Raw genomic sequence first — 26,523 nt, 5'->3', positions numbered from 1 at the left:
AGGGAACAGTAATGTCTGAGAAATGCTGATATGGGTGTGTTGCTGGAGGAAAACAGTTGATAACCTCCGTGCAGCATGTGGGCACTGATCTCCTGCTGGCGGATATTTTCACATTTCTCTCTCATTTCTCGGTGCTGGAACATGACAGGCCTTGCTGGATGTTAGGAACCTGATCTCCAACAAAAACTTCCTTCAAGAATCCACCCAAATCCCTTATTCCTGCAGTCCTCATAACTATTACTTATGAGCACGGAACATTTGCTCTAAATCACTCGCTGTTTTCACCTCAGAAACCTGACGCAAAGGCGTGAAATTGCTGCTGTTTCTGATCTATGAGGCAGGAAAATATGGTTGATATAAAATCCAGGATTAGATTTATATGGTCCTGATTTGAACGCTTTATTCATACGTCAGAGATCCTTCAATCTGACTACGACATTTTTTTCTGCTTGTGGTGAGGGAGACCTCCTGCAGACAAACTATTCCCACATGTGGGGCCATAAATCACGGACTGTTGCTAAGTTATTGGACAGGCCACATTATAACAAAGGTTACCACATGCAGCCACAAGAGAGACACACTGAGAAGCAAAGAGACAATGGAAGAAAGGAGGAGAATTGATGGGAAATGTGAAAAAGAGAAGGAGAGGACTTTAAAGTCATTTAAACCCCATAGATGCATGTAGGTCAATAAAAACTTTAATTTTCACCTGACACACAGAAAGTGATTTTAAAGTTAATATTGGTAAATCTTCCCACACAACTTCAGTGGGTAATTTCAACACAGCGTATGATTTTAAACGGCAGTGAACATCTTACTAGAGTGATGTTTACGCAAGAGAACACTCATAATGACTTTGGATGTTCTTCCATCTGTGTGGTTTGTCCCAAAACTAAAGAATCAGGATTTGTCTCAGGAGCACAACGACCTTAAACCAGGGTCAAATGGGCATTTAAGATTTGAAAACAAGTCTCTCAGTCTCTTCTGGATGAACTAAGTGTCACAAGGTAGAAATATTTGCTGTGGACATTTGTTCCGTGTTTTAAGAGCTTGATTTTATTTATTTATGATGCTGTTATCTTGCATGTTTTTTGGGTGTGTATTCATTGCATGTTTCAGTCTGTGTATTTTTAGAGCCATTTCTGTCTTTGACTGTGAGAAACACTAATTACTAATCCCCAGCACCTGCACCAGCTTCACTTGTGTTAAAAGACAATTGATTTACCCAATCCCAAGCCAAGGAAGATAACAGGTATAGCGGAACAGATGCTCCACATGGATTGGCTGAAACTGGTGCAGGTGCAGGTGATTAGTAATCAGTGTTTCTCAGAGTCAAAGGCAAAAACGGCTGTAAAACACATGCCTATACAACTTTAGAAGTCATTTGTTGGGGCTGTGGGTTTTCAGCTTGTTCTAGAGCTGGCAAAAGTGGCAAAAAAAATGAAGTTGATGACAAAATATGACAAAACTTTTGTAAAACCTTTCAAATCCCAAGCAATACATTGAAGTTTAAGTTTGGCTACTCCTGACTCTTAAATACTACACCTGTTCTTCCTAATTCATTCCTTTACATGGTGATTTCATCCATCAGTAATTCATATTTTCAAAGTGCCTTTTTCCAGCCTCAGCACTTTATCAGTTCAGCAACATGCAGTGATTCATGTTTCAGCCCACCATCAAACTGAGGTTCACTTGAGTAATATGGGAAAAGGGGGCTTGGGAACCAGGGTCTGTTTACATTGGCAGAATTCACTTGTTAATTTTGGTTTGCTGTGTACACCACATGCTTATTTACAAGGTATATTTGAAAACTTCAAAATTACCAGAGATCACTGGAGGGGGATTTTTGGAGGAGTTTAATTATTGTTTTGCTTCTTGTTATTATAGTGGCCCAGCATCTCTAATCCTAGAGGGAAAAAAACGTCTTTCTGGTGACTCAGAAAAGTAGCAGTGTTTTCATCATGGGTTTTGAAAATGTTTAGTTAACCTGAAGGTAGCATAATTACTGTGAAACTACAGCAAAGAGAATGCAGTTAAAAACATGAAAATCTCCAAACTGAACAGAGAGAAAGGGAGTCAAAGTGAAGTAAAGTGATTTGTGCGGGAGGTGTGGGCATGGTGTGCTATAGCTGTGGTGAAAAACACCATGCCGAGCCAGCAAACGCGAAGTCCAGATGTGCTTTCTGGAACTAGGTCTGACTCTCCCAGGTGGAATATATTTCACCGCTTCATATACGAGTAATTTTATCACCCCAGGGGCTTAGCAACAGGCTGAAAGCTCTAACTTCAGAATTTACTTTTCTGAAAGTCATTAATGGCTTGGATGTAACACCTCCCTCCCTCTTTCCACATGAGCACTTAAAGGCTGATTGGCTATGAAGTGGATTGAATGCTGTGATGTACTGTAATGGAATAATGGTGAGCTGCCAGACGTAGCACACAGGACCAGTGCTTTCTGCTGACTTAGTGAGGTGATGTCATGCCTGAGATGATGAGTGTGCGAAAATTTGAACAAAAATCTTAAATTTCATTCATGTTCCCCAGAGGATGGATCCTACTGACTTTGGGGTTCTTCAGCTTTTTAACCACCATGAGGTTGACATTTTGAGTGAAATGTCTTGACAACAATTAGATGTATTTCAATGGAGTTTGGTTCACACATTCATGTTCCCATCAGGATTAATTGTTAGATTTATTCTTAACTTTTTATTTCACATCGAATACCAGCTAAATTAATGACATTCCTATCAGCTGTACTTTGTGTTTAGTGCTATTTACCAAAACGTAGCATGTTAACACACTTAACTAAGAAGGTGAATGTTGTCATTGTGAGCGTGATGTATAAACTGTATAAATAAGTGACATAGTCTCAGTGATGTCATCCATGTTTCTGAAGAGCTGTTGTAAAGCTCAAAGTGGGTGCCTCCAGCCGAAAACACAGCCTAACTCTTGGCTAAACCAAAAATAGGCAAAGAGATGGATCGTTGGTGGAACTGAGGTAAACCACGATGACGAAGCAGAGCAGACAGCTAGCGACCTGAGACGACACTCACTTATAACCTGAAGCGGCCACGCCCCCTAATTATGCCTAAATTTAAAGCTTGATATAATACAAAAAGGGTGAGTTACATTAAAATTCACCCCCTGTACAGTTATCATGAAGAGGAAAATAGCTAGAGAAAAAACGGATATTTGTACCAGGCTGTAAACACGTTTATTTCCACTGTAAAGTTGGCTATTTAAACATGTGGGTTAATGGACATTGACTTGCTTTTGGTCTCAAGAGACTGTTTGAAAACTGCAGTTTTTGGTACTTGGGCGTTGGCTTCATTTTTTAGCGCTGGACGCTGCTGTTCGTTTACAGCTGAAGTGTTTTGCACAGTCTTGCTTTCTATAAACAGTACTAAAATTACAAAAACAGACATATTGAAAAAACTTTTGCCAAAATGAAACATTTACCTCCCTATATATACGTTCTCACATCCGTCGCCAAACTTCTAGACTTCTAGACAAATCTAGTGCAATTGAAAGTTCCCAAAAAACTTTAGCAAATGGAATTTCATTTAAAAAGAACACTAGGATTTACACAATGTTTCACTCTATTTTGACCTCACAAAGCCTTTTGATGGGCAAGTTTATTCTTTAAAGTCACTGACTGCCTTACTTTGCAATTGCTTGAAACTTTCTAACACAGGTCAATTCATTTTTCAGATTTTCTCTTATCTTTTAGATAAGATAAAAATGAAGAGATCTCCATGGGAAAAGTAAAGTAGAGATGATTATTCTTTATAGTTCTGTCTTTTGACAACCAGATCAGGTTGTGTAGTGATGACATTAACTCTGCCAGGAGTGGGAAGTGGCACACAGAGAGACATTACCTAACGTAGACCAGCACACGCACACACACACCTACACAAACACACACACATGCACATAGACACACTGAATTTGAGACGTTAGCTAACCGTTGACTTGACAGGCCCCCAAAGAGCTCATTACGTAGACAGCTGTAAAAACACACTTGGCCCTCTGGCTCAGGTAACCATTATTCTATATGTGTGTATGTGTGTGTGTGTGGTGGGGTGGAGGGGGGGGGGATCACACCTGCTGCCATGTGTGTAGTGAGTCAGCAAGTGACTCTGAAAATAAATAGAGTATTTGGGCCTGGGATTGAAATGAACAAAATTGTGAAATTGTGATTTCAATGCTGTGGCTTAAGGTCAAGTTCAAGCTCAAGTCCTCACACCTAAAAGGCCAAATAGGATAATTTATCAGTGCCCCCTGAAATTAACGTTGTATGGTCAAGTGGGGGCAAATAAAATAAATTACTTTAAGAAAAGAGAAAAACCTGTCAAAAATTGTCAAACAACTGCAATCCACAGGTTGGCTGCACACTGGCGTTACTGTTTCCTCATGGCAGTTTCAAGATATAGACTTGAAAAAAGGGGCTTGAACAAACCTTTTGAACTCCTTGAGTCACCCAGTTTGAGACGGTATTTCTGTTGGCAATCAGTGCAGTGAGGAGGGTGAGGACTCGCTCAGTGCACAAGACTGTCAGCAGATTACCAAGACGAAGGAGGAACAGTCTCAACCCTGCATGTGCCCCCACTGAGGAACTTCACAAGTTACCTCTTAAAGTTGGGAAAACGAGAGTCTGATCATTATTTAATCAAGTCAGAACAAAACAGATGTAATTAGTCTACACGTCATCACAGGAATACGGATCAACAAGTTTGTTGTGTAGTCACACACTGCATGACACACTAACTCTAAAACGTGAAACTCTGCATAAAAGAGACACTCCTTGATCTGTAAGATCCACATCACCATAAAATCACCTACAGAAAACAAATGAAGATTCCTCCTCATTCACCTCTTTTATTGCTATATATGCTGTATGGGTGTGTATGTATAAGGAAACCATGAGAAATTTCTTGATAAAAATTGAATAGGCATCGCACAGGTTCATTTTATGTGTAGGAATTTCCCTTTGTTTTCTATGAGAAATCACAGTAATGAGGTAAACAAATGCGCATGTAGTTTAGTGATTATCCCACTATTGTGGTCTCAATTGGTCTTGGAAGGAAGAGGAGTCCTCTTTGTCTGAGACTGAGACGAGACAGAGTAAAATGTGGTCAATTCCGAGACGAGAAGAAGACGTTCAAAAAGTGGTCTTGAGATTTGCTTAAGACCAAGACCGAGCTTGACTACTACAACACTGACAGAACGGTAGAAACAACAGAGAATAGGGTCCTACAACTATTTCCTAGTCCACTAGTGATGTCCAGTAGTACGCTTACTACCGTACATAGGACAGCCCTCTAAGGCCCCGTATGGGTCTCTGCGAGATGGATGCATTCATACCTTTTCAACATCATGGCTTTGGATGTGTCCTGGATCAGGCAGCTATTTGATCCACCCAAGACACTGAATTGTGAAGTGCATCAGCAAGTCTAAGAAGCAAAAGTGCTTCCTGACCTTCAGCCACACTCCACACAACCGTGTTCACCTGTGTTGTGTGGTGTCTCCCTGCTATAGATCTGCTGCTTCGGTCAGGTCTGTTTACTTTTTTCCAGATTTCAGTGGCTGAATGTCTGTTTTACTGACTGACAGTATGGAACACATTGTAAACATCTGAGTAGAAAGATAAGGATCAACATGATTGATTAAAAAAATCCTTATCTTTCTACTCAGAGTCTGTTTTTCCTCCACTAGAGAAAAACGCCTGCAAAACAGCTTCCTCCAGATGCTCTGAAGTTATTTCAATAAGTGACCTAACATTTCATACAGAGACCAAATTAAAGTGCTATATGTTTGTTTGCTTTGCATGGCAGCAAGGGAAAAAATGAGGTCTTGTGTTATTATTACCATGTGTTTGGAGGTCGGGGTGAAGCTGCAGCCCAACGAGGAAGATTAGTCTGCAGTCACCATCAGGAGAACATCGGCTGATTTTGTTTTCCCTCATTTTATTTTTGGCACATTGATCCAGCGTGTCCGGTATTGGCTCCAGAAACTGTTGTGGGAACTGGTTCAGCTTTTTTAAAGCTTATTTTATTGAGGCTAATTCCAATAAAATATTTCATCCCAGTTATTGAAGCCTTGCGAGATCTTAATGAGTAAGGCCTCTAAAGCATAAATCAGAACATTACACAGCACAGTGCGGCCGACTTATCCAAATAAAAAGAAAGAATCACTACAATTCTAGACACGGAATTGTAACAAACACACAGTTAACTTAGTGTCATTTTCCACAGATATTAAAACGAGCAGTGAAAACTGTCCAGTTCTATTTATTTCCATAAAATGTTTAAGAACGTATTTTTTTTTAGTTGGTCTTCTGAAATCCTCTTTTGCAATCTGAGATGTCTTGTTTACGAACTACATTTGCCATTCGTCTTTGCTCTTTATCTTTACCAAACAATCAATTTGAAAGTAATTGCTCAAACCTCCGGATCCTGAATATCGTCATTGTAATTTAGCAGCAGTATGACGGTGGTCTTGTTGTGGGTTGGTGGGTTTTTTTCTCTCGTAGCTTTTCTTGTTTGGTGGAACCGTGTGTACGAGTCACGCAGCGCCCACATGGCAGACAGCTGTGGTAGCCGAGAGGACGAGCCGTGACAGTCTCTCTACATTGAAAAACAGCTATTTGGTTGAAATAAAAACACATCTCTCATCTGCTTTGCCATCCTCTATAAATCTTCCTCATCTCAGTCACAATATACTTCTGACAGTTTGCAAACTCTGGTGCTCATCACTTCAAGGTCAAAAGCAGTTTTGCAATGATTTTCCACACATCAGGCGTTAAAGAAACAATACAGTTGTATGTCATGATAACACTTCACGTTTTAGCTATAAAACTTTCCCCGTTGGTCCATTAAGTTGGTCTTCAAGCTTGTGTTGCCAAGTCCTGTTAGTGCACAAGATTTTGGCTTAAATAAAAAGAGACTTCTTTATCCAGCTGATGGAGCAGCAGAAGAGTGAGCCATGAGTTTCCAAGCATTTTAGCATTTTGAAGCTCATTGTTCTGGTTTTAAAACCCACAAATTTGTTTTAGTTCCATTTTCTGTCTTTTGAAGGTTTGTAATAATAAAACATGGTGTGTTTCTTTAAAAGCTGCACCGAACACATGACCCTGTACAGGCACAGAGTCAGACCCTTGGTTAACCCTCATCCAGTGCTTTTGGGAGGAGCAGCAGTATAAAATCCTCTCCTCATTTCCCTCAATGTGTTTGGAATAATAGAAGTGCAGCTGCTCAACTCACTTAACTCTGCTCTTTTCTCTCTGCTCTCTGTTTTATCTCAAGTGAAGCAGAGCCTCATTCATTCAGCGCAGCAGCTCTGCCAGAGGAGGAATGTTGGCCGTTGCTAATTTAAATAACCTCTTCCCTGTGTTACGTAACCAGGCTCCATACCTTACCAAACATCTGTCTTCTTCCATACTATAATGCTGCCCTTACTACACTCATTAAACACAAAACACTAGTAGACACAAACATGTGCATGAGATTACTTGTTTTGCAATGTTTCATTTGCACATGTAGGGAATGAAAAACAGAGAAAAACTAAAATCAATGTGTGCTTAATAACACGATAATGTGATGTAATGAGTCTTGGTGAACTAGCACAGATTTATGACACTTCCCGTCTTTGCAAAGAACACAAATGCTTGTTTTAGTAAGAATCACCACGGCCAAATACATGACATTGAAGAGCTCCAAAAAAAGCACGACGAAACCTACCTTTGACTTGTTAGACAAGTAAATAGAACTTTTATTTACCAAAGTTATTTGTCAATTGTATCAGATTTTTATGAAGCAGTTTGAACTACTTCTTCTAAGTAGCTTTAGTTAACTAAACTAGATTTCTTCCGAGGGTTACTTTACTGTAGTTCAGCTTCTTCCAGTGTGAAGTAATTGATAGCTTGCAGCGCTATACTTTCAAAGTAGCTTCCCCAGCACTGCATATAGAGTTTATTTAGTGTATAGTGGAACCAGATGTGGCGTTTTCTTAGTTAGGACAGTATGTACTGTACAGTGTAAATGTACTAGTAGGTGAAACATTGACACAGTGAAATGTGACAAAAGTCGTTTTATGTAAACAAATCCATTTCAGCACAGATAATCACTTCCATGGGGAGCAGAAATCGGCGTAGCACTTAATGTGACTGGGCCCTTCAACGTTTTGATAGCAGCTGTAGGAGTCAGAGGGGTCCCCGGGGCAATCAGAGATAATTATGGGATGTTTATAATGTCATTGCCTGAGACATGCGTAAACATGTACGCACACGCAACCACCCACCTACTCAACACATTCCTCACTCATTCACTCATGTAAACACGTAACATGTAAAAAATAAGATCCAGGATTGATTCAGATCCCTCTTATTACCTCCGCCATAAATGTTTTCAGTTTGGTTTGTTTGTCAGCAGGTCCCTGATTTTCTTGAAACTTGGTGGAAGGGTGTAGCAACGGCCAAGGAAGAACTCATTACATTTTGGATTGGATCCAGATCACGGACCGAACACAGAAATTATTCACTTTTGTTAACATTGCAGATCAAGCATTTGGCCTTAGTGGAGGTCTGCTCTTCACTCTCCGAGTTCTCTCTTTGAAATGTTTTTTAAGGTATTTAGGCCTAAATCTTCTGGATTCTTAAACGCTCAAAATATTGATTTCCAGAGGACCCTTTCATCTGCACGATTATGGATTTCCACTGAAAATCTATACGGTTTAGAAAGGCTCATGGTGTCCCAAACGGACGCTTTAAGATATTTCCTGTTGGTAATTCTTTCTGTGTTGCATCACAAATCACATTTTCCCTCTTTATATATCCGAACAGCTTCTTTTCGTTGTCCAAACATTCCTCTTACAGACTCGCAGGAACCTCTACTCCGAGGCCTCAGCAGACCTGGGTCCCATTACCATTTGGACACCGTTCAGATATTTGTATCTGTGATTGATGGAGAGCGTCCGTTTGCCCTGGAGCCTGCTGAGAAGTCACAAGTAGAAACTGCTGAAACTTGCTCTACTTGAACTGATGCTCCTGGAGGATTACATAAAATGTTGGCCAACACCATTTTTTGGCCCCTGCCCGATCCACAGAGGCTTCCTTACACTGTCAAGAAGATGTTAAATGAGTGGTCAAGTGTCATACCTTTTATGTCAGAAGTGCACAATACTAACTGGCTGATACACAAACAGAATCATGTATCCACACACACATGGAAGCACAGGCATGCAGGCGTGAAGTTCTGTGTACGATCTATTTAATTGATATCCTATTCTGAAACATCTAAACTATTTATTTTTTTAATCAAATAAAATAGTTTTTTTCTGCAGCAACATCAAACAACAAACAAAAGGAAACAACATTCCCCATACTTTTCTTCATTTACCATACCCACATCAATGCATTGCATTTCATTTGACAATTAGTGGAGTAGATTGGGGGTCAGAGCTGTTTTTTCCCCTGCACTTTTACTGTAAATAACCACAAAATCATAAACATGTTGTGCGAAACTCACGCACACACAACCACAAGTGGCTGCCAGATTGAACAGCAGGAGCGCACATGCTGAAAATAGAAAAATACATCTTGGGGGACTTGACTGCAGAACATCACCTGGTATGTGTTAGCGGCATGTCCTTAATAAGTCTGTTCATAAACAGAAAGAGAAATAATTTGAACTTAATGTGCAGGATGCCACTGACTCACTAGGGCCACTGCAGTGAAGTAAGATTTTGTATAGAACTTTGATTTTTAAGAGGATGATGTTCTTTTTTTTTTTTTTTTAAATGCGTTGTTTATGAAATTTTACTGGAAACATGCTGGATGGTTTGTTTTGGTCTAAATTATGAGATGCTCAACACCACGGCGCTGGATGAGATACATAATTCCTCAGTGTAGCTTCACTTTGAGACATTTGTTTTGTATTAAAGACAGAAAATAGGAGCTGAATTATACAGAAAGTGTGTTTTGAACTGGAAGATGAGGTGTATTTCTCTATTATGTCTGTACTACTTGCTTAGACAGACACACCTATTTGTTTATATTACTACAATTATTATGTTGTTGTTTTTTGCCTTAATAGCGTAGATATGCCATGCAATGAAGAAGAGTAGTTTTATCATGACCAAATTGGAAGTTCAATATTTATAGTAGGGAGATACAAATCTGTTGTATGAATACTTTCCTATTAAGATTGTTTCACTTTTGACTGGAAACATCCACATCAGTTGGTTAGATGTTTTAAAGAACTGGCCCAGAGCAACAAGCAAAAAATGAATAAGAATGATCTAATAATCCAGTTCATCAGGTATTAGTGCAGAGCCACAACTGAACATTATTGCTTTATTTTTTTTGCATTGTACAGAAACATATTTATGGTCTGGTGTCGAAATAGTGTTTGTAGATTGTTTAAATAATCTTTAAAACAACCTTTGAAACAAATGAGGGGTCGACCTTTTGGACCCCATATGGGTGACTGGTTTGCATGCACAGTGAAGCATGTCTGTATGCAAGGACATACACACACACACACACACACACACACACACACACACACACACACACACACACACACACACACACACACACACACACACACACACACACACACACACACACACACACACCGTCTGTCTCTTTTGGAGCTGTTTCATTATCCAAGAAAAGCAAATACTGCTGTTAAACACAGCTCGGTAAGAAGTGTGTGTGTGCATGAACATGAGACACTCTGCTCTGGTGTGAGGTACAGTACAGTAGGTCAATATGGCTGACACATGAAGACAATATATGCAGGACCACTTGTGGTATTCGTGTGTGTGTGTGTAGGTGTGTGTGTGGTCCTCTTCTTGCATTTTCAACCACCAGCAGATGTTAGGGTGACCACCTCGGGGGTGGTAGATGCTATTTCCATGTTTGCTGTGTGTGTGTGAGAGAGACCACTGCAAGGGTGGTAGAGGTTATTGTGACTGGAAGCTATAGCAGATAAAACAACAAGGCTCACTGAGACCACCTCAGACCTCACTCTGACTCTACACACATACACACACAGGCTGTGTGTAGACCATTTGGCACCATGGATAATTTAAAAAATGGTTCCCTTTTTCTCTTACATGGATCGTTTCTGGTCTTTGTGGAGGATGGATTATACACACACACACACACACACACACACACACACACACACACACACACACACACACACACACACACACACACACACACACACACACACACACACACACACCTACACATACACCAATGACAGTACCTGGGCTACTGTTACTTATATTACCACATAAAAAAAACCAAGGTTAGAATAACACATTTCATCAGAGTTTATGCAGAAAAACATAACGAGGATATAACATTAGGAATCAGGAGTAAAATTGCCTAAAATAAATATGAATCAGTCAAACAAGTTCAAGGATAGAGGTCTATCTATCCACCATGAATGTTCTGTATTTGAGCCGGTTGAGCCAACGCCCTGCACCACAGAATGAGACCTTTCTTCCTCGCTTGTTCAGGTGAAAGTCCTCACTAATACTCTATTCTTGGCATCCTGGATCAAAGGTTTTCCATTGGAGACCGGCCATCATGGTAGACCAGAGAGCGACCTCTGGCTGTGACCACTGTGGGGTTTTAGACTTCGATGCTGAATGTTTTTTAATTACTATCATATTAGTAAATGAAACAATAATGATAAAAGTGTGGTAGCTGTTAGCGTTATAATTGCAGCGAGGTAAAAGTAGTAGCAGTGGAGAGAAATGGTACAGTAATGATAGACAGAGTACTAGCAGTAATATTGGTTATATATCTATATATTAGTAACAGTAGAGTAGGAGTAGTACACTGTATTTAGCCCATTGACATGTCTTTTCCCAGCATGCTTTGGAGCCAGTTAGAAGTCTCAGTCCAACAGGAGGCAGCTGGACCATCTGGAATGATGACTCATGTTTTCCAAAACGGACCTCAGAGCAAACACAGCTTCAGCAATTTACAATGGATTCTCTGCATTTCTTCTAAACTGTTTTTAGGTTCTGTAGCTTGAGGACTAAGGAACTTAACTTGCTCAAGTGCATGGTGGGAAAAAATAACTCTAATTAGGGAGAATAATAACCTCCTTTTACTGGAAAAGAGGAAGGGGCTGGCTGACTTTTGGGACCAGTAAAAAGCAGAACTACACATACACATATTACAGACATGAATTATGGGAACCGTGGGTGTTTGGCAGGACATCTTGTCGGTTCTCCCCATAAATATGAAATTAAATGTCAGTGACAGAGCTGGACCTGCTTCCTGCTGGGGATGTCGGCCCTAATTTGTCATGGCGGACCACTCAGCCCCTCCCAGTGTCACCAACAACACTTTTATTTAGACTGATTGGGTCGACCCTTTGCCCTTTTGAAAATTACAGTTTCTCTTATTGTAGTCCCAAGTGATTTTATTTGAGAAGCTGTCATTCCTTTTCTGTCCAGCAGTAGTCTTTAGTGTGTTATCACCTTTTACCATCGCATGACATCCACAGTCAGCTGCACACCTACTCAAAATTTGTGTAATTTCTTTGAACAATTGATCCCAGAGCTGTTTGTCCTCTTGTTTCTGGCTTGTTTTGACACATTGACTGCCCTTTTAAAATTCTTACCTGCCTGGTCTGACCGCCTGCTTGTTGCCGATCCTTGCTTTGAACAGCGACACAGCGGATTTTGCTTTTACCTTCTCTGTTTTGTGTCGTGCATTTGAGTCATATATACTGGATCATTAAAATGTGTTTTCTCACGAGCAGTGGTGAAAAACTTTCCTAGATCTTTTAGTTACACAAAAGTAGAACTACAGTGAAGTAACAATTTACGAAAATATTTGCATCAACAGCTACTCAAAGTAACAAATATAAGAGTACTCCTCCTGCAGAATGGACCATTTCAGAATAAAGTCCTGTATTTAAATTCCTGTATATAAATATCTGTATTTTTTTACAATACAGTGGTTGTTGTGCAAATTTGCACAGACAGCAATTAACTCATTAAAATAAGTATTAAACTCTGTATGTGTAAAATGTAATGTAAACAGCAGGAGTGCACATATAAACACATACTTGTGTTAATTATGACAAAATAATACTTTCTTAATCTGCAGTGTTCAGTTTACTAGTATACTAGTATATTAAAGGCCCTAAACACCACATGTGTTTTCTCTTTTTCTTACCACAGCACAGGTAGGACTGGTTCAATAATTAGTTTTAGGTGTGGGAGACTTAATCAGCCTCATGTTTTACCAGCTACTACTGTAATTGTAGAATTGAAATATAGAGTAGAGATGGGTTTTAATATTTAAGAAGAGATACTGTAAAATTACCTCAAGTATGGATATAATCCCCACAGTTACAGAAACAAATACATAGTTTTGCTTTTAAAGCATTAACAACATGGAAAATGCTATTCTTGCCATTTTATTGTGGTAATACTTTGTACACAAAGAGACTGTGTGACAGGAAGTGTTTATGATTTAGTTTCCATATGAGCAGCCTGCAAACAGCTTCTAATTAGCTGCTGGATTCCACAGATTCTTGGTCACAAAGAAACTACAAAGCAAATCCAGACACCAGATTGACCTCCACAACAAGTAGAGCACAACATTTTTGTTTTATTTTACAACAATATAAGAACAAAGCCCCCTTTCCACAGCCAGACAAACTTATTTCATAAAAGCACAACAAAGTTAGACAATGCATCTTATAACTCTATTGTCTGTAGGTTGAATTGAGAGAACAGAAACACTTGAACAGACATTTAAACACTTAAATACAAGTGCCCGTCTCTCTTTTAGGCCTCTGTGAAGTCTCTAGGTAGAATTCCTGCACCACCTTGTGTTAAAAAAGCAGACTTGAAGCTTAAATGAAAGTTGAAAGATTCACATAATATGCAAGAAATATATATGTTGATAATTTTCGGAACAGTATGTATTGTAGGCATTTAAGTTTTGTTTTCATCCTGTGACTTTTTCATAAGCAGAGGAACAATTATTGCATTTGTTTTTAGTGATAAATGTCATAAATATATGTAGCATGAGTCACTATGTTTTCCTGTCAGTAATGTAAATTATTTTTATCTAATGCATTTTTTTATTAATTAGTTTGTAAGCTTTCTCGCCTTCAACTGAAGAGTTTTGCACAAAGGTTTTGGTTTTTACATCTTTGCTGGATTATAACCAGTTAGCACGCTTCATCCAGTAAGCTCCGACTCTTCATCAGAGAGTAAGATGAGTCATAGACCAGATGGAGGCTGTAAAAGGGCAGATCTGAAATGTCTGGAAACCTGGCTAAAAAAAAAGACCCTCTTATAAACCAGCCAAGAGAAACATTAGTATATTCTTCATGTTGAAAGTGTAGTTTTAGGTATTATAAGTGTGTTATGTATGTGTATATTTATACCATATCGCAATATACCTGCAAAGTATTTTTGGTACTCTCTATGTGTTTGTGTACTATGTTAAAGCACAATTTTAGGTTGACACATCAACATACTTTAAATTAAGTTTTTATTTTTTAATTAGATATTTATAATGTTTTTTGGTCTGAAATAATCAGTGTTATGCACACATATTTCTCTGATTTAAGTCATTCATAGTTTGGATTTCATATTCTCAATGTGCAGGGCCTAATACTTCGTTTTACACTTCGACGGCGAGCTGAAATTCTTTCTTGACGTACATCTGATTTCCAATTAATCAATACGTGTGTAAAGGCGTAGACCCTCAAATGGAGCATTTGACCTAAATAAATTCCTTAAATAAACATATATCTATGCCTGCTCAGTGTTTGTCCTCTTTGCTTCAGTTAAACTTACAAATGACAGCATAGACAAGTTTTATGAATAAAATCTGTGACGTTAAAGTCAAAACTACAGGATCTTTGATTGTACTGTAGGAAAAAATAACATGTATGCGATCATATCCTCATTAGATTGATTGTTATTGTTGTTGGTTGTTCCGTAGTAGATGTTCAGCCTGCAAAAACAAAACATAGCATATCAGCTGTGGCATCAATTCACTCATACAGTATTTAACAGAAGGCACCAATGCTCAACATAATCTACTGTGTAAATACCAAAAAGTTGACGGGGTCCTCTGGTTTGATCTTGGAGCACTCTAACATGGCTTCAGTGAGCGAGGGCATCACATTCTTCATCAGATAGTTCCTCAGAGGAAGAGAGTGAGCTTCCAGCAGCTCGTGCTCCTGTCGCCTCACCTCAGACAAATTCCTCTGCTAATGAATGATACAATATTTGAATTGGCTGTTAGTATTTACCAGTCTTTATGTTCTACCCCAATGTGGCATGGTAATTAATAACTTCCATCTATGAATGCATTATACAACACTTACCCACTCCTCATACTGAGCAGCCATCTCAGCCAGTGCAGCTTCATTCCTACGTTTCTTCTCAGCAGCCTCTGTAGCCAGTTTCTGCTTCCTCTCTTCGTCTTTCCTTCTGTCCTCCTCCTCCTGCTCCTCTGGACTCAGCCCATAGTTTTTTGGAACCCCGACCATCTCTGTGATCTTCTTCATAACATCTGTGTACTCTGAATCGACTGTAGTGACCTCTGGAGACGGACAAGACACACTTACTGTAAAGAAACGGAATCGCTGTGAAGTGAGTTGTCAACCTCCAAAAGCCTCTCTGCAGAACATTACGTTGCTTGCCACAAGGTTAAACAATGACATTGATTTATGGCACAAAACTGGAAGATTTCTGTCTTTCTAAATATGTCAGATGCTGGAAGGGGGAAAGACTAAAGGATCATAACATGCAGTATGTCTATCCTCGTCATTGAACAGTTTGATAAGTTTGTTTACTATTTTTCTTAACAAGAGTTAGATGATAAGATCAATACAACTCGCATGCCAGTATGGTGGAGCCAGCAGCTGGTTAGCTTAGCTAAGCATAAAGACTGGAAACAGGGGGGACAGCTAGCCTGGCAACAAAACAAAAGCAAAATAGGCCAAGCAAAACCTCAAAAGCTCAGTAATTCACATGTTATATCTTTTTTGTCTCATCCATTGAAAATGGACATGTCAAAATCACAATTTTGTGTTTTAAGGGGATGAGTAGTTGCCAGGCAACCAGCAGAGACTCAAGACAGGTCCTGGTCCTTGCCAAGAAAAAAATCGGCACATAACCTCCAAGTAAAATTGTGAATTGTAGTTTTTAAATTATGGTGTTTTTAAACAAATGTACAATGTGTTTATTAGAGAGTTTTTTACTGCACAGACATTATAGTGTTATAACTCATCTAATCTAACTCTACAACAAAGCGAATCAGTATATCGCCCTCAATTTTAAACTATTCTTTTAAACGGCACAGGGTTTGAACCAAGAAGCAGCATGCTCTTTGAAATATTAAGTGTGATCAATTTGATTTCAAGAAACTCTTTTTTTCATAGTTCCTTCATATAAAACGTGACACAAAGTTAAACACAGACAGACAGAACAGCATGGAAACCTGCTTCTAATGACCAAACTCAACTTGTCAATACTTAAATTTTCTACATAAATACATAAATCTACATAATCTACATAAATTTTCTACAAAATATTCTCTTTATGGCATAACATTAACTTGTGTCTTTAGGGAGAGTACCAATATGTTCCGGGTGAATCTCAAGCTCATCAAAGTAGTCCAGCAGGGTTTCCTCTGCGGTAGTGAGTTGTCTGTATCTCATCAGGCGAGGGACAAATTCCTCCTGGGTGCAACGCATTTTCTCTGCCACACTCTGTGGAAGTCCCTGAGCTCTCTTTGTCAGAAAATCATCCGTCGCATTAAGGGCAAAAACATGCTCTGCAAAACATAAAACAAGTAGAATAAGAATATTTTGTCTTATTTAGAGAAGATAGTTTGGGGGATTGCCTGCTATGCTGTAAGAATTGAACGGTATGATTTGTGCTTAATTAAGTTAAGAAGTACACCATCCACCTGGAGTGATCTTCTTGTTGTACACGGGTGTTTTGGACATCAAATCCTCGTTCTCTGTGCCCTCATCTAGATAATAGAAACACCACTTCCACATTAGTGTTATCAATATCAATAAACATTACATATTTATTAAATGAATGGATGAAACATACCAGAGAAAATCAGCTTTCCCTGCTCATAGATCTTAGGGAAGCCATCGAGAACAAATCCTTGGTTCACGCATGGCTTTGAATTCAGCTTTTCTTTCAAAATGTCAAAAGCTAGGTGGTCAGCCAGTCGACCTAATGGACCAACACAGTTGTTTGAACCTATAGTGGGACAGTAAAATACTCTCTATGCAACAACAACCCATCAATAATCCAACTACAGACATACCAAATGCAAAGGTCTTTGCAAAATCAGACCTGTTTCTGGATAGGTTATTGAGTGACAACATGTCTCTTTCTCACTTTTAATATTGTATAGCATTGTGATTAACAGATTTAGATCACAAGTTTGAATTAATCCAAAGGCTGCTGTAGTCAAACATCCAAACCATATCTTTTAATGTCAATAAACCAAACAATGTTGCTTTTATGTTGGGCTGTGGTTCTCTAACTAACCTGCTTGCATTTCCATGCTTTCGTTAAAAGTTTCCAGTTGTTTCTGTGCAGCAGTCACTGCTTCTTCACTGACAATTTCAGGGTCAGCTCCATCCACTATCTCCTTCTGTAGCATAGAACAAGAAACACGAAAAAAGAACAATGAGTCCATATTTGACTCAAATGGCAAAGAAGGCTTTCCACAAGAGGGCAGTATATTTCCTCTAGTGGACAGCAGTGAGAGAAAAATGTAATCTGTCTGGTAGGCAAACGCAATCCTTTTATTCCACTTACCAGTTGTGTGATCTTTTCCTCAATGACCTCTTTGATCTTGATGTGATGTATTTGGTAATGTCTGCAGAGCTTCTCTGCAATGGTGGTTTTACCCACAGCTGGAGGTCCTACCAGGCAGATTCTGATTGGCTGTGAAATAAACGGAAAAAAGCAAATCATGGCAGCTTTTATCTGGTATCAAAATAGCTTTTTACGCCAAAAATACCCCATCAAGGTGTTATTAATGATTTGGATTACTTTAGTGACAGGTTAAATCCAGGCATACTGTATATCAGAGTAACAGATGTTATTTAAATATATATTTAGATCTCTCTTGGTATCTGTACATAACACTTACAAGAAGCTGCCGGGTGTCTTTGTATTCCTCAACAATGCTGGCCATGTTTTCAACCATCCCAGCTTCAGACGTCCAGCGGAGACTGAAGGAGTCTTTTATAATAAAACCATCCAGACGGAGGTTGATATTAAGGTATTCCAATTCATCTGGCTGAAATAAATCAAGGGTTTGAAAATAAATTCACAAATGTAGAAAGACTTGAATATGAACATTAAGAGATAATCCAGACTAGATTCTTATTTATTTAAAATAAGAATAAATATCTTCCAATGTACCTTAAAAGCCTTCATTGTGATGGCATCCTCCTCAGGTACTTTGGTAATTTTTCCAGACCCGAGTGTATTGCTTATCATCTGAAGGGTTAAGAGTCAGAGAATAGGATTCATTTTTAAGCTTTTTTTGCATTTTCTTTTTGTCATTTTCCTTTTGCAGTTCACAGTCACAATCAGTATTTGGTCACCAGGTTGGCCTATACTAGTCTATAACATATACATCTTTTTTCAATGTATTGCTGCATTCGTATTTTCAATAAGGTTACCTTTACAATTTCCTCTAAAGAGTTCTTGGAATCATCGACAGCAAGAATGTACTTTGACTTTGGCTTGAGTTCAATGATGTTTTGGATCACTCTGAAAAAGAAACACAATTCAGCCCTTCAGTATTTATCAAAAGAAAAAGGAAAAAAGTATAAATGTAGGAGTACAGAAAATTAAAATCACCCTCCAAGATCATTTACGTGAATCATGGGGATGTGATTTGTGCCCTGTCCAAAGAGAGGAACTTTTGGAAACTGCATCAACCAAGACACCTGTTCAAAAAAGAAAACATTTACAGAAGATGATATTGCAAATTGGGATATTAGTATATACATAAACATACAAAATACTAAGTTATTACAGTAAACATTAATATGTACCTTGAAAAAGTAGTGAAAGAGGTTCTCTCCCTTTCCATACTGAAGACCACAAGCTACAACATATCCAATAAGCTTGGACTTTTTCTGTAAGATTGGAAAATCACACAGAATCTTTGATGTTTACATATTTTTTTTCTTTCTGTTTCTTTACATTTTAAGGGCCTTGCCTAATTAATTTTCCTGGTGAAAAAATAATAATAGCACCCAGTAAAATTCTACCATGCTGTTGTAATATTTGTTGAGTATGTTGAACTTTTCATCCTAAAAGTGTACATACCCCTCTACCCAGTTTCAGCACAAGTTTCTCCACATTATAGTGGTTTCTGAAATTGGGATGTGGCCTTCTTCTTCTGAACTCTTCCTCTGTTAGCAGAAAATATGTTTCCTCCTGAAGAGGAAAATTATAATATAAATGGTTATGTTTTATTCATAGGACAAGTTTGCCAAGATTTTCCCACAGGCTCACCGGATTCTGCGACTTGGTCATGGCCCAGGTCATCACAGTTGAGACTAAGATGAATATTTTTCGAGACTTGATGTTCTCCATCTCGGCAGTAAGTGCTGTTGTAAAAGACAGAAAAGAGTACATGTATAATAAAGGAAACAGCAAAGCCAGTCCACTGCGTAAGCCTACTTACTCACTTACCTTCGATAACCCATGTTGCTTCTTCAATCTGCTGTTGTGTAGCACTTTCTGAGATGTTGTACACCACAACATCACACTCCAGCAGGCGCTCAAGAAGCTCGTCTCGAGTTGGTGACTACCACAAGAGATTATATATTGAATTAAACATTTTCTGTTATTTAACATTGTCCAGAAATAGACATAACTTACATATAGTAATTATAGTTACTTGTCATAGCACGTAAAAGCAGAAATCCCACAAAATAAAATACTCAATTAAGTAAAAGTCCTGCATTCAAAGTAGTATCAGCAAAAAATACTCTTAGCATTAAAACATTAAAACTCAAATTGTTTAAAAAGATTGAAACATAAAAGTACTCTTCATGCCGAATGACTCTTTAACAGAATATTATATTATTGGATTATTATTATTGATGCATTTTAAAAGCAGCATTTCATTGGTGTGTACAAGGAGCAACATTTAATTATGGGGTTGTTCAATCTATTGCAATGAATCATAGTGTAGGATTAAAAGATGATATGCTTTGTATAATAAAAAACAAATCTGTAGAGTAGATACCAAATAAATGGTGAAAAGCAGCCTAAAATATTTGCACTTGTAGTGAGGTGGAAGTGTCAAGTTGCATTAAATGGTCATATTATCTCATGTAAGTATAATGATTGAGTAGATATACTTGTTCCCATCCTACCTGTTGCATTTGAAAGTAAAGCCAATAAGAAGCAACATGCACACAGTTTATTTCCTCACCACATACTGTTCAAGCAGGAAGTTGTCCTGATCATCTTTGGTGGAAGGAGACACAGTTCCCACTATTTGGAAAGCAGGTTCACCTCGAGGGGAGCTTTCTTCTGCTTCGGCTTCATCCTCGGTCGCGCATGATGTCGATAAAAACTGTCGAGACGGTCAGAAGAAAACACTGTAAAGCTAGTGGAAGACATTTGATATCAACACGTACACCCCGTTAGCGGGCAGCAGCTCATTGCGCTTAGATTACGTCACCTCAGCGATGTGTTTGGAGGAATACGTGTCGACGTCGTTGATGAAAATACGTTTGGGACGAGTTTGATGCTTTTTGTCCCCCATTTCAAAAAGACAATAATTTTCAGTTATATATACCTTGCGGGTTTTTGTAGAACTGAGTAACTTTATTGCTAAAATAAGTGTGTTAAAGCTCTTACTAACTTCTTATACATGTTGCGTTTGGGTCCGTTGCTATGGACTCACTTCGGTTGCCACGGGTCAGCCAATGAAATGCTACGCTGAGAATGCGTAAGGTTGACACGCTGCGTGACTTCACGTACTCGACGTTCACCACTGCCAGCCCAGGTGGTGAAAGGTTAAAGCCTTTACTTATGATTTAATTGCTTGGAGTAGTCACATTTAAACATATTGAGTCCAAACATACTCAAACAAGCATTCCAATTCTGCTTATGATGATGACTATATTACTCACTGTACATATTTATCATAGTCAACACTATTTTTGCAAATGTAATATTGTAGTTGTCCTTTCATGCCCCATGGTGTGATTTGAGTCCCATCATGCTGTTGTTGCATTGATATAATGAGATAAGGGGGAGGGTTGGTGTGTTTTACTGTCTGTCCATGTTACTGTTGATAAAACAGTTTTCCAAGAGAAACTGTAGCCTAAGATATAGGGGACTTAAAACATTAGATATACAGTGGGTACGGAAAGTATTCAGACCCCTTTAAATTTTTCACTCTTTGTTTCATTGCAGCCATTTGCTAAAATCGAAAAAGTTCATTTTTTTTCGCATTAATGTACACTCAGCAACCCATCTTGACAGAAAAAAAACAGAAATGTAGACATTTTTGCAAATTTATTAAAAAAGAAAAACTGAAATATCACATGGTCATAAGTATTCAGACCCTTTGCTGTGACACTCATATTTAACTCACATGCTGTCCATTTCTTCAGTCCAGCTGTGTTTAATTAAACTGATTGGACTTGATTAGGAAAGGCACACACCTGTCTATATAAGACCTTACAGCTCACAGTGCATGTCAGAACAAATGAGAATCATGAGGTCGAAGGAACTGCCCAAGGAGCTCAGAGACAGAATTGTGGCAAGGCACAGATCTGGCCAAGGTTACAAAAGAATTTCTGCAGCACTCAAGGTTCCTAAGAGCACAGTGGCCTCCATAATCCTTAAATGGAAGAAGTATGGGATGACCAGAACTCTTCCTAGACCTGGCCGTCCAGCCAAACTGAGCAATCGTGGGAGAAGAGCCTTGGTGAGAGAGGTAAAGAAGAACCCAAAGATCACTGTGGCTGAGCTCCAGAGATGCAGTAGGGAGATGGGAGAAAGTTCCACAAAGTCAACTATCACTGCAGCCCTCCACCAGTCGGGGCTTTATGGCAGAGTGGCCCGACGGAAGCCTCTCCTCAGTGCAAGACATATGAAAGCCCGCATAGAGTTTGCCAAAAAACACATGGAGGACTCCCAAACTATGAGAAATAAGATTCTCTGGTCTGATGAGACCAAGATTGAACTTTTTGGCGTTAATTCTAAGCGGTATGTGTGGAGAAAACCAGGCACTGCTCATCACCTGCCCAATACAATCCCAACAGTGAAACATGGTGGTGGCAGCATCATGCTATGGGGGTGTTTTTCAGCTGCAGGGACAGGACGACTGGTTGCAATTGAAGGAAAGATGAATGCGGTCAAGTACAGAGATATCCTGGAAGAAAACCTCCTCCAGAGTGCTCAGGACCTCAGACTGGGCCGAAGGTTCACCTTCCAACAAGACAATGACCCGAAGCACACAGCTAAAATAACAAAGGAGTGGCTTCGGAACAAGTCTGTGACCATTCTTGACTGGCCCAGCCAGAGCCCTGACCTAAACCCAATTGAGCATCTCTGGAGAGACCTGAAAATGGCTGTCCACCAACGTTCACCATCCAACCTGACAGAACTGGAGAGGATCTGCAAGGAGGAATGGCAGAGGATCCCCAAATCCAGGTGTGAGAAACTTGTTGCATCATTCCCAAGAAGACTCATGGCTGTACTAGCTCAAAAGGGTGCTTCTACTCAATACTGAGCAAAGGGTCTGAATACTTATGACCATGTGATATTTCAGTTTTTCTTTTTTAATAAATTTGCAAAAATTTCTACATTTCTGGTTTTTTCTGTCAAGATGGGTTGCTGAGTGTACATTAATGCGAAAAAAATGAACTTTTTCGATTTTAGCAAATGGCTGCAATGAAACAAAGGGTGAAAAATTTAAAGGGGTCTGAATACTTTCCGTACCCACTGTAGTATGTTATTGGTCAAGGTTGAATTCATTTAAATTACTTTATATACTGCTGCGTAGTTTAACCTTTAACCATACATCAAAAGATATTTGTTGGTTACATAATATAAATCTGCAAAGTAACAAGTAAATAAAGCAATCCAATGAAATGTGGAAGTCTAAAATTGCATAACATAAAAATACTCAATGAAGAACATTTAAATTGTACCTAGTTAGCACTTGAGTATATGTACTTGGTTACATACCACACTGGTGTCACTATAGTATTCCTCTAATTCTCCTATTTATTACCCCCCATGCTGTTCCCCATCTTACTCCCACCCCCTCAAGCACACATGCACACACACCTGTGGGCTTGTTTATCTCTTCATGGCGCAGGACAATGATGCGCTGACATGGAAACTTTCAAAGCACCCCATATATTTATAGAGCTGACATTATCTTAGAAGCCACTGGCAGTGCTTGATGGTGTTTGCTCTACACAGGTCTCAGCACTCAATAAAACACACCCTGTCATATGTTCAAAGCACACTGATTATGAATGGAACTGCTACATGGATGATTAGTTGTTTCTTGCAATTGTATAGTAAACCTCTTAATTAAAAAAAAGCCAGTTTTGATTGGAAGTCCTGTAATTCCTGAATTATCATGGAATGCTGAGGCGTGTATTTCAAACAAGGGAAGTTTAGAAATTTGATTCACTGAATAAACAAGAATCTGTAAATGAAGCACATCTTATTTTACAATATTCCATCATGTTCAATGAGAATCGGAGCCCAACCAATAAGTTGGCCGACATTAGTTGGACGTGTTTAGCCTTTCTTTCTGTGGTACTTGTTGTCATATCTCCTTTTTCCAAATTGACTTAAACTGAATGTCCCATTTCACCTGAGTTGATTGAAGGGTCATTCAGATCACCTGTTGGCTCCTAAGTAATACTTGAGAGCAGCTTGGTGCATTTCCCCTCTTGGCCAATCAGGGTGTATCTACGCCCTTTCTTTAGGACTTAAGAGAGGTGGGGAATTGCTCCCGCAGGTCCTTCTGATTCTTCCTTTGCTTGATGCAGACCTTCTTTCAGCAGCTGTTGTCACCCAGAACTCAGGTCTTTAGGCCCCTTTGAGACTTGTTTCCTGCCTTTTTCTGATGCGTTTCTGATATGTGATTATGAGTATTATGAAACCTAGCTGGAGTTAATTTCAAAGAGCACCTTTCCACTTTTACCTGCATCAGGGCAGAACTTGGTGTTATTCATGTAGGAGTTTGTACTTGCTTAAGATTATTTATTTTCATTTTGTTAATTGGTTTATTTCCATTTAAATAAATACATACAGTACATATACATTTCCTAATCATTGAGGCATTTCATTATTCTTCCGGATCAGCTGTAATCTAAGGAATCAGTGCCGCCACATTGAAAACAATGTAACAATGAGAGTGGTCACATAAACCTACAGTGAATAATTACCTTGGCTTAATGCAGCTTTAATGTGAGTTATAGTTCATTGTTTAGCTGTATGGCCAAACTCACTGTACCGGTTCACTCTCATCCCTCTCATTAAATCGTTTTTGGCCATAGCAGGCAGTCTCCTGTGAAAAAGTTCTAAAACCCTCTGTTGACTACCTGCTCAACAACAGCCTGACACAGTTAGCAAATAGCTGGTGAACAAAATAGGCTATTGAGCAGCAAAAGACAGAGTTCCTTCCCTCAGGAGTTGGTAGAAACCAAAAAACTGCTAAAAGAGTGTAAAGATTGGCCTGAAGCAGTACTTGAAATCAATGATAATTCTGCATTATAACTTCTAGATGTGTAACTTGCCATATCAACGTAAAGGTGATGATGTTTGTGGTGAATGTTTTTTTTATTTATTAATGTATCAGTAAATATCACATTCTAAAACCTAAAAAAATCAGCATTATTATTGGTCTTTAAAAAGCTAGTGTCAACCTTTGATGTAATGGTCATAAAACCGTGTTTCTGCTGCCATATTTCTCATAACTCCTTTCTGTTTAATGATTTGCAGTAACAACATAGCCGCTAATGTGATTGTTGTGATTATCATGTCAACCAGCAGGCAGTTTGTCAAACGCTGCCGAGCCAGCAGCTGTTTACAGCAGGCATGTGGCACATTTCAATGAATGCATGTTCATTGTCAGTGACTGTTTAGTGATATGTTTTCTTTTGCAGTGACAAAGTTTTGGTACTTGTAATCTTCTTCTGCTATGGAAGTGTCCAAAACGTGTTAATCAGACTACTGGTGTCAGTAACTTTAATGTTATTATAGTAACATCTATTTATTTTATAGTCTGGAAATGGTAAAAATCACAGTGACTGTGAAAGTACAGTAACTTAACTTAAAGTAATCAGCTTGTTTCCAGCAGATCTTACAATCCTGACCTGGTGGTCAAATAATTTTTTTATCATTCAAATACCAAAAAAGCCTTTATAATTTCTCACATTTATTTCACAAATGTGCCATCTTTGCAGAAACTTTGGCACAAAATACACAAGTTTAATTTTCTTGTGCTCATTTTCTTTAGCCATGTCTACAAAAATATATATTGTAACAGTGCCTCCTCAATAGTAAAAACAACAACTGTCAAAGCAGGACTGTTAAAAAAGCAGTTGTTGCTAACAGCTGCTGAGGTGTGTGTGTGTGTGTGTGTGTGTGTGTGTGTGTGTGTGTGTGTGTGTGTGTGTGTGTGTGTGTGTGTGTGTGTGTGTGTGTGTGTGTGTGTGTGTGTGTGTGTGTGTGTGTGTGTGTGTGTGTGTGAAAGAGTGCGTGCGTGTGTGAAAGAGGTAGGGGGGGTGCAGTGCAGAGGGGCCAGCTGTCATGAAAGACAAACTGTGTGCTTCCTACATGCCCGTATAAGGACGAATGTCCCTCAAAACCATGACCCATTTAAGACCAATCTGCTTTATCCTGATAAAGACCTGGTGATAAAGATAGGACTCTGCCAAAAAGTGCTTCCTTGACTTGAAGGGAGCTGTTGACAAAACACAGCACTGGTTTCATCCAAAAACTAACGGGATGTCTCTGACTCCTACAATGTGAAGCATTTGTTCCCTATTACTGAAGAAGAGAGTCTGTTCCAAACACTTATTGAAGCACATATTCCAGCAACACATCTTATTTTACTTGTGTGTAATTTATGTAACTAAAGACATACTTTATTGATCCCTGATCTGAAATGAAATGTTTCAATTCAATCAAGAATGAATCAATAAAGCACTAACACACTAAGCTTGTGTCCCTCTGTTTGTAGTTTTGGTTTTTTTTTCTTTCTTTTTTGTGAATGTGATTTTATTTGCCAGTTGTGGTTTGTAAACACAATATTCAAAGTTGGCCCCTCCTCCCCGGCTCAATATGGGTTTGGGTGATTGTCCCTGGTTTCATTCCCTGAACAAAGGACTTTTACCTGGAGACCACTGTTCATGTACCGTGTGAAACCAAGAATTGGCACATAATTATTTTATTGCGACAGTAGAGGAGCCAAAT

At 38.9% G+C, this 26,523-nt stretch overlaps 1 protein-coding gene across 1 annotated transcript; it reads right to left on the bottom strand.

Annotated features, from left to right (window-relative positions):
- Positions 1-14,664: 14,664 nt before the first annotated feature.
- Positions 14,665-20,956, bottom strand: LOC129107326 (adenylate kinase 7-like). Its single transcript, XM_054618786.1, has 18 exons — positions 20,750-20,956; positions 20,498-20,641; positions 19,750-19,864; positions 19,570-19,664; positions 19,381-19,491; positions 19,104-19,187; positions 18,907-18,995; positions 18,726-18,816; positions 18,463-18,540; positions 18,188-18,337; positions 17,851-17,979; positions 17,578-17,683; positions 17,128-17,256; positions 16,976-17,041; positions 16,643-16,840; positions 15,387-15,604; positions 15,111-15,269; positions 14,665-15,010 (listed from the first exon to the last, which is right to left on the bottom strand). The coding sequence occupies exons 1-18, from the start codon at positions 20,831-20,833 to the stop codon at positions 14,975-14,977; spliced, it is 2,082 nt and encodes a 693-aa protein (XP_054474761.1). The 5' UTR covers positions 20,834-20,956; the 3' UTR covers positions 14,665-14,974.
- Positions 20,957-26,523: the final 5,567 nt, after the last annotated feature.

This window comes from Anoplopoma fimbria, chromosome 18 (assembly GCF_027596085.1).
Source record: "Anoplopoma fimbria isolate UVic2021 breed Golden Eagle Sablefish chromosome 18, Afim_UVic_2022, whole genome shotgun sequence".
Lineage (NCBI taxonomy): Eukaryota > Metazoa > Chordata > Actinopteri > Perciformes > Anoplopomatidae > Anoplopoma > Anoplopoma fimbria.
The sequence above is the reverse complement of the archived record's forward strand: the minus strand, read 5'-3'. Positions and strand labels throughout refer to the sequence as shown.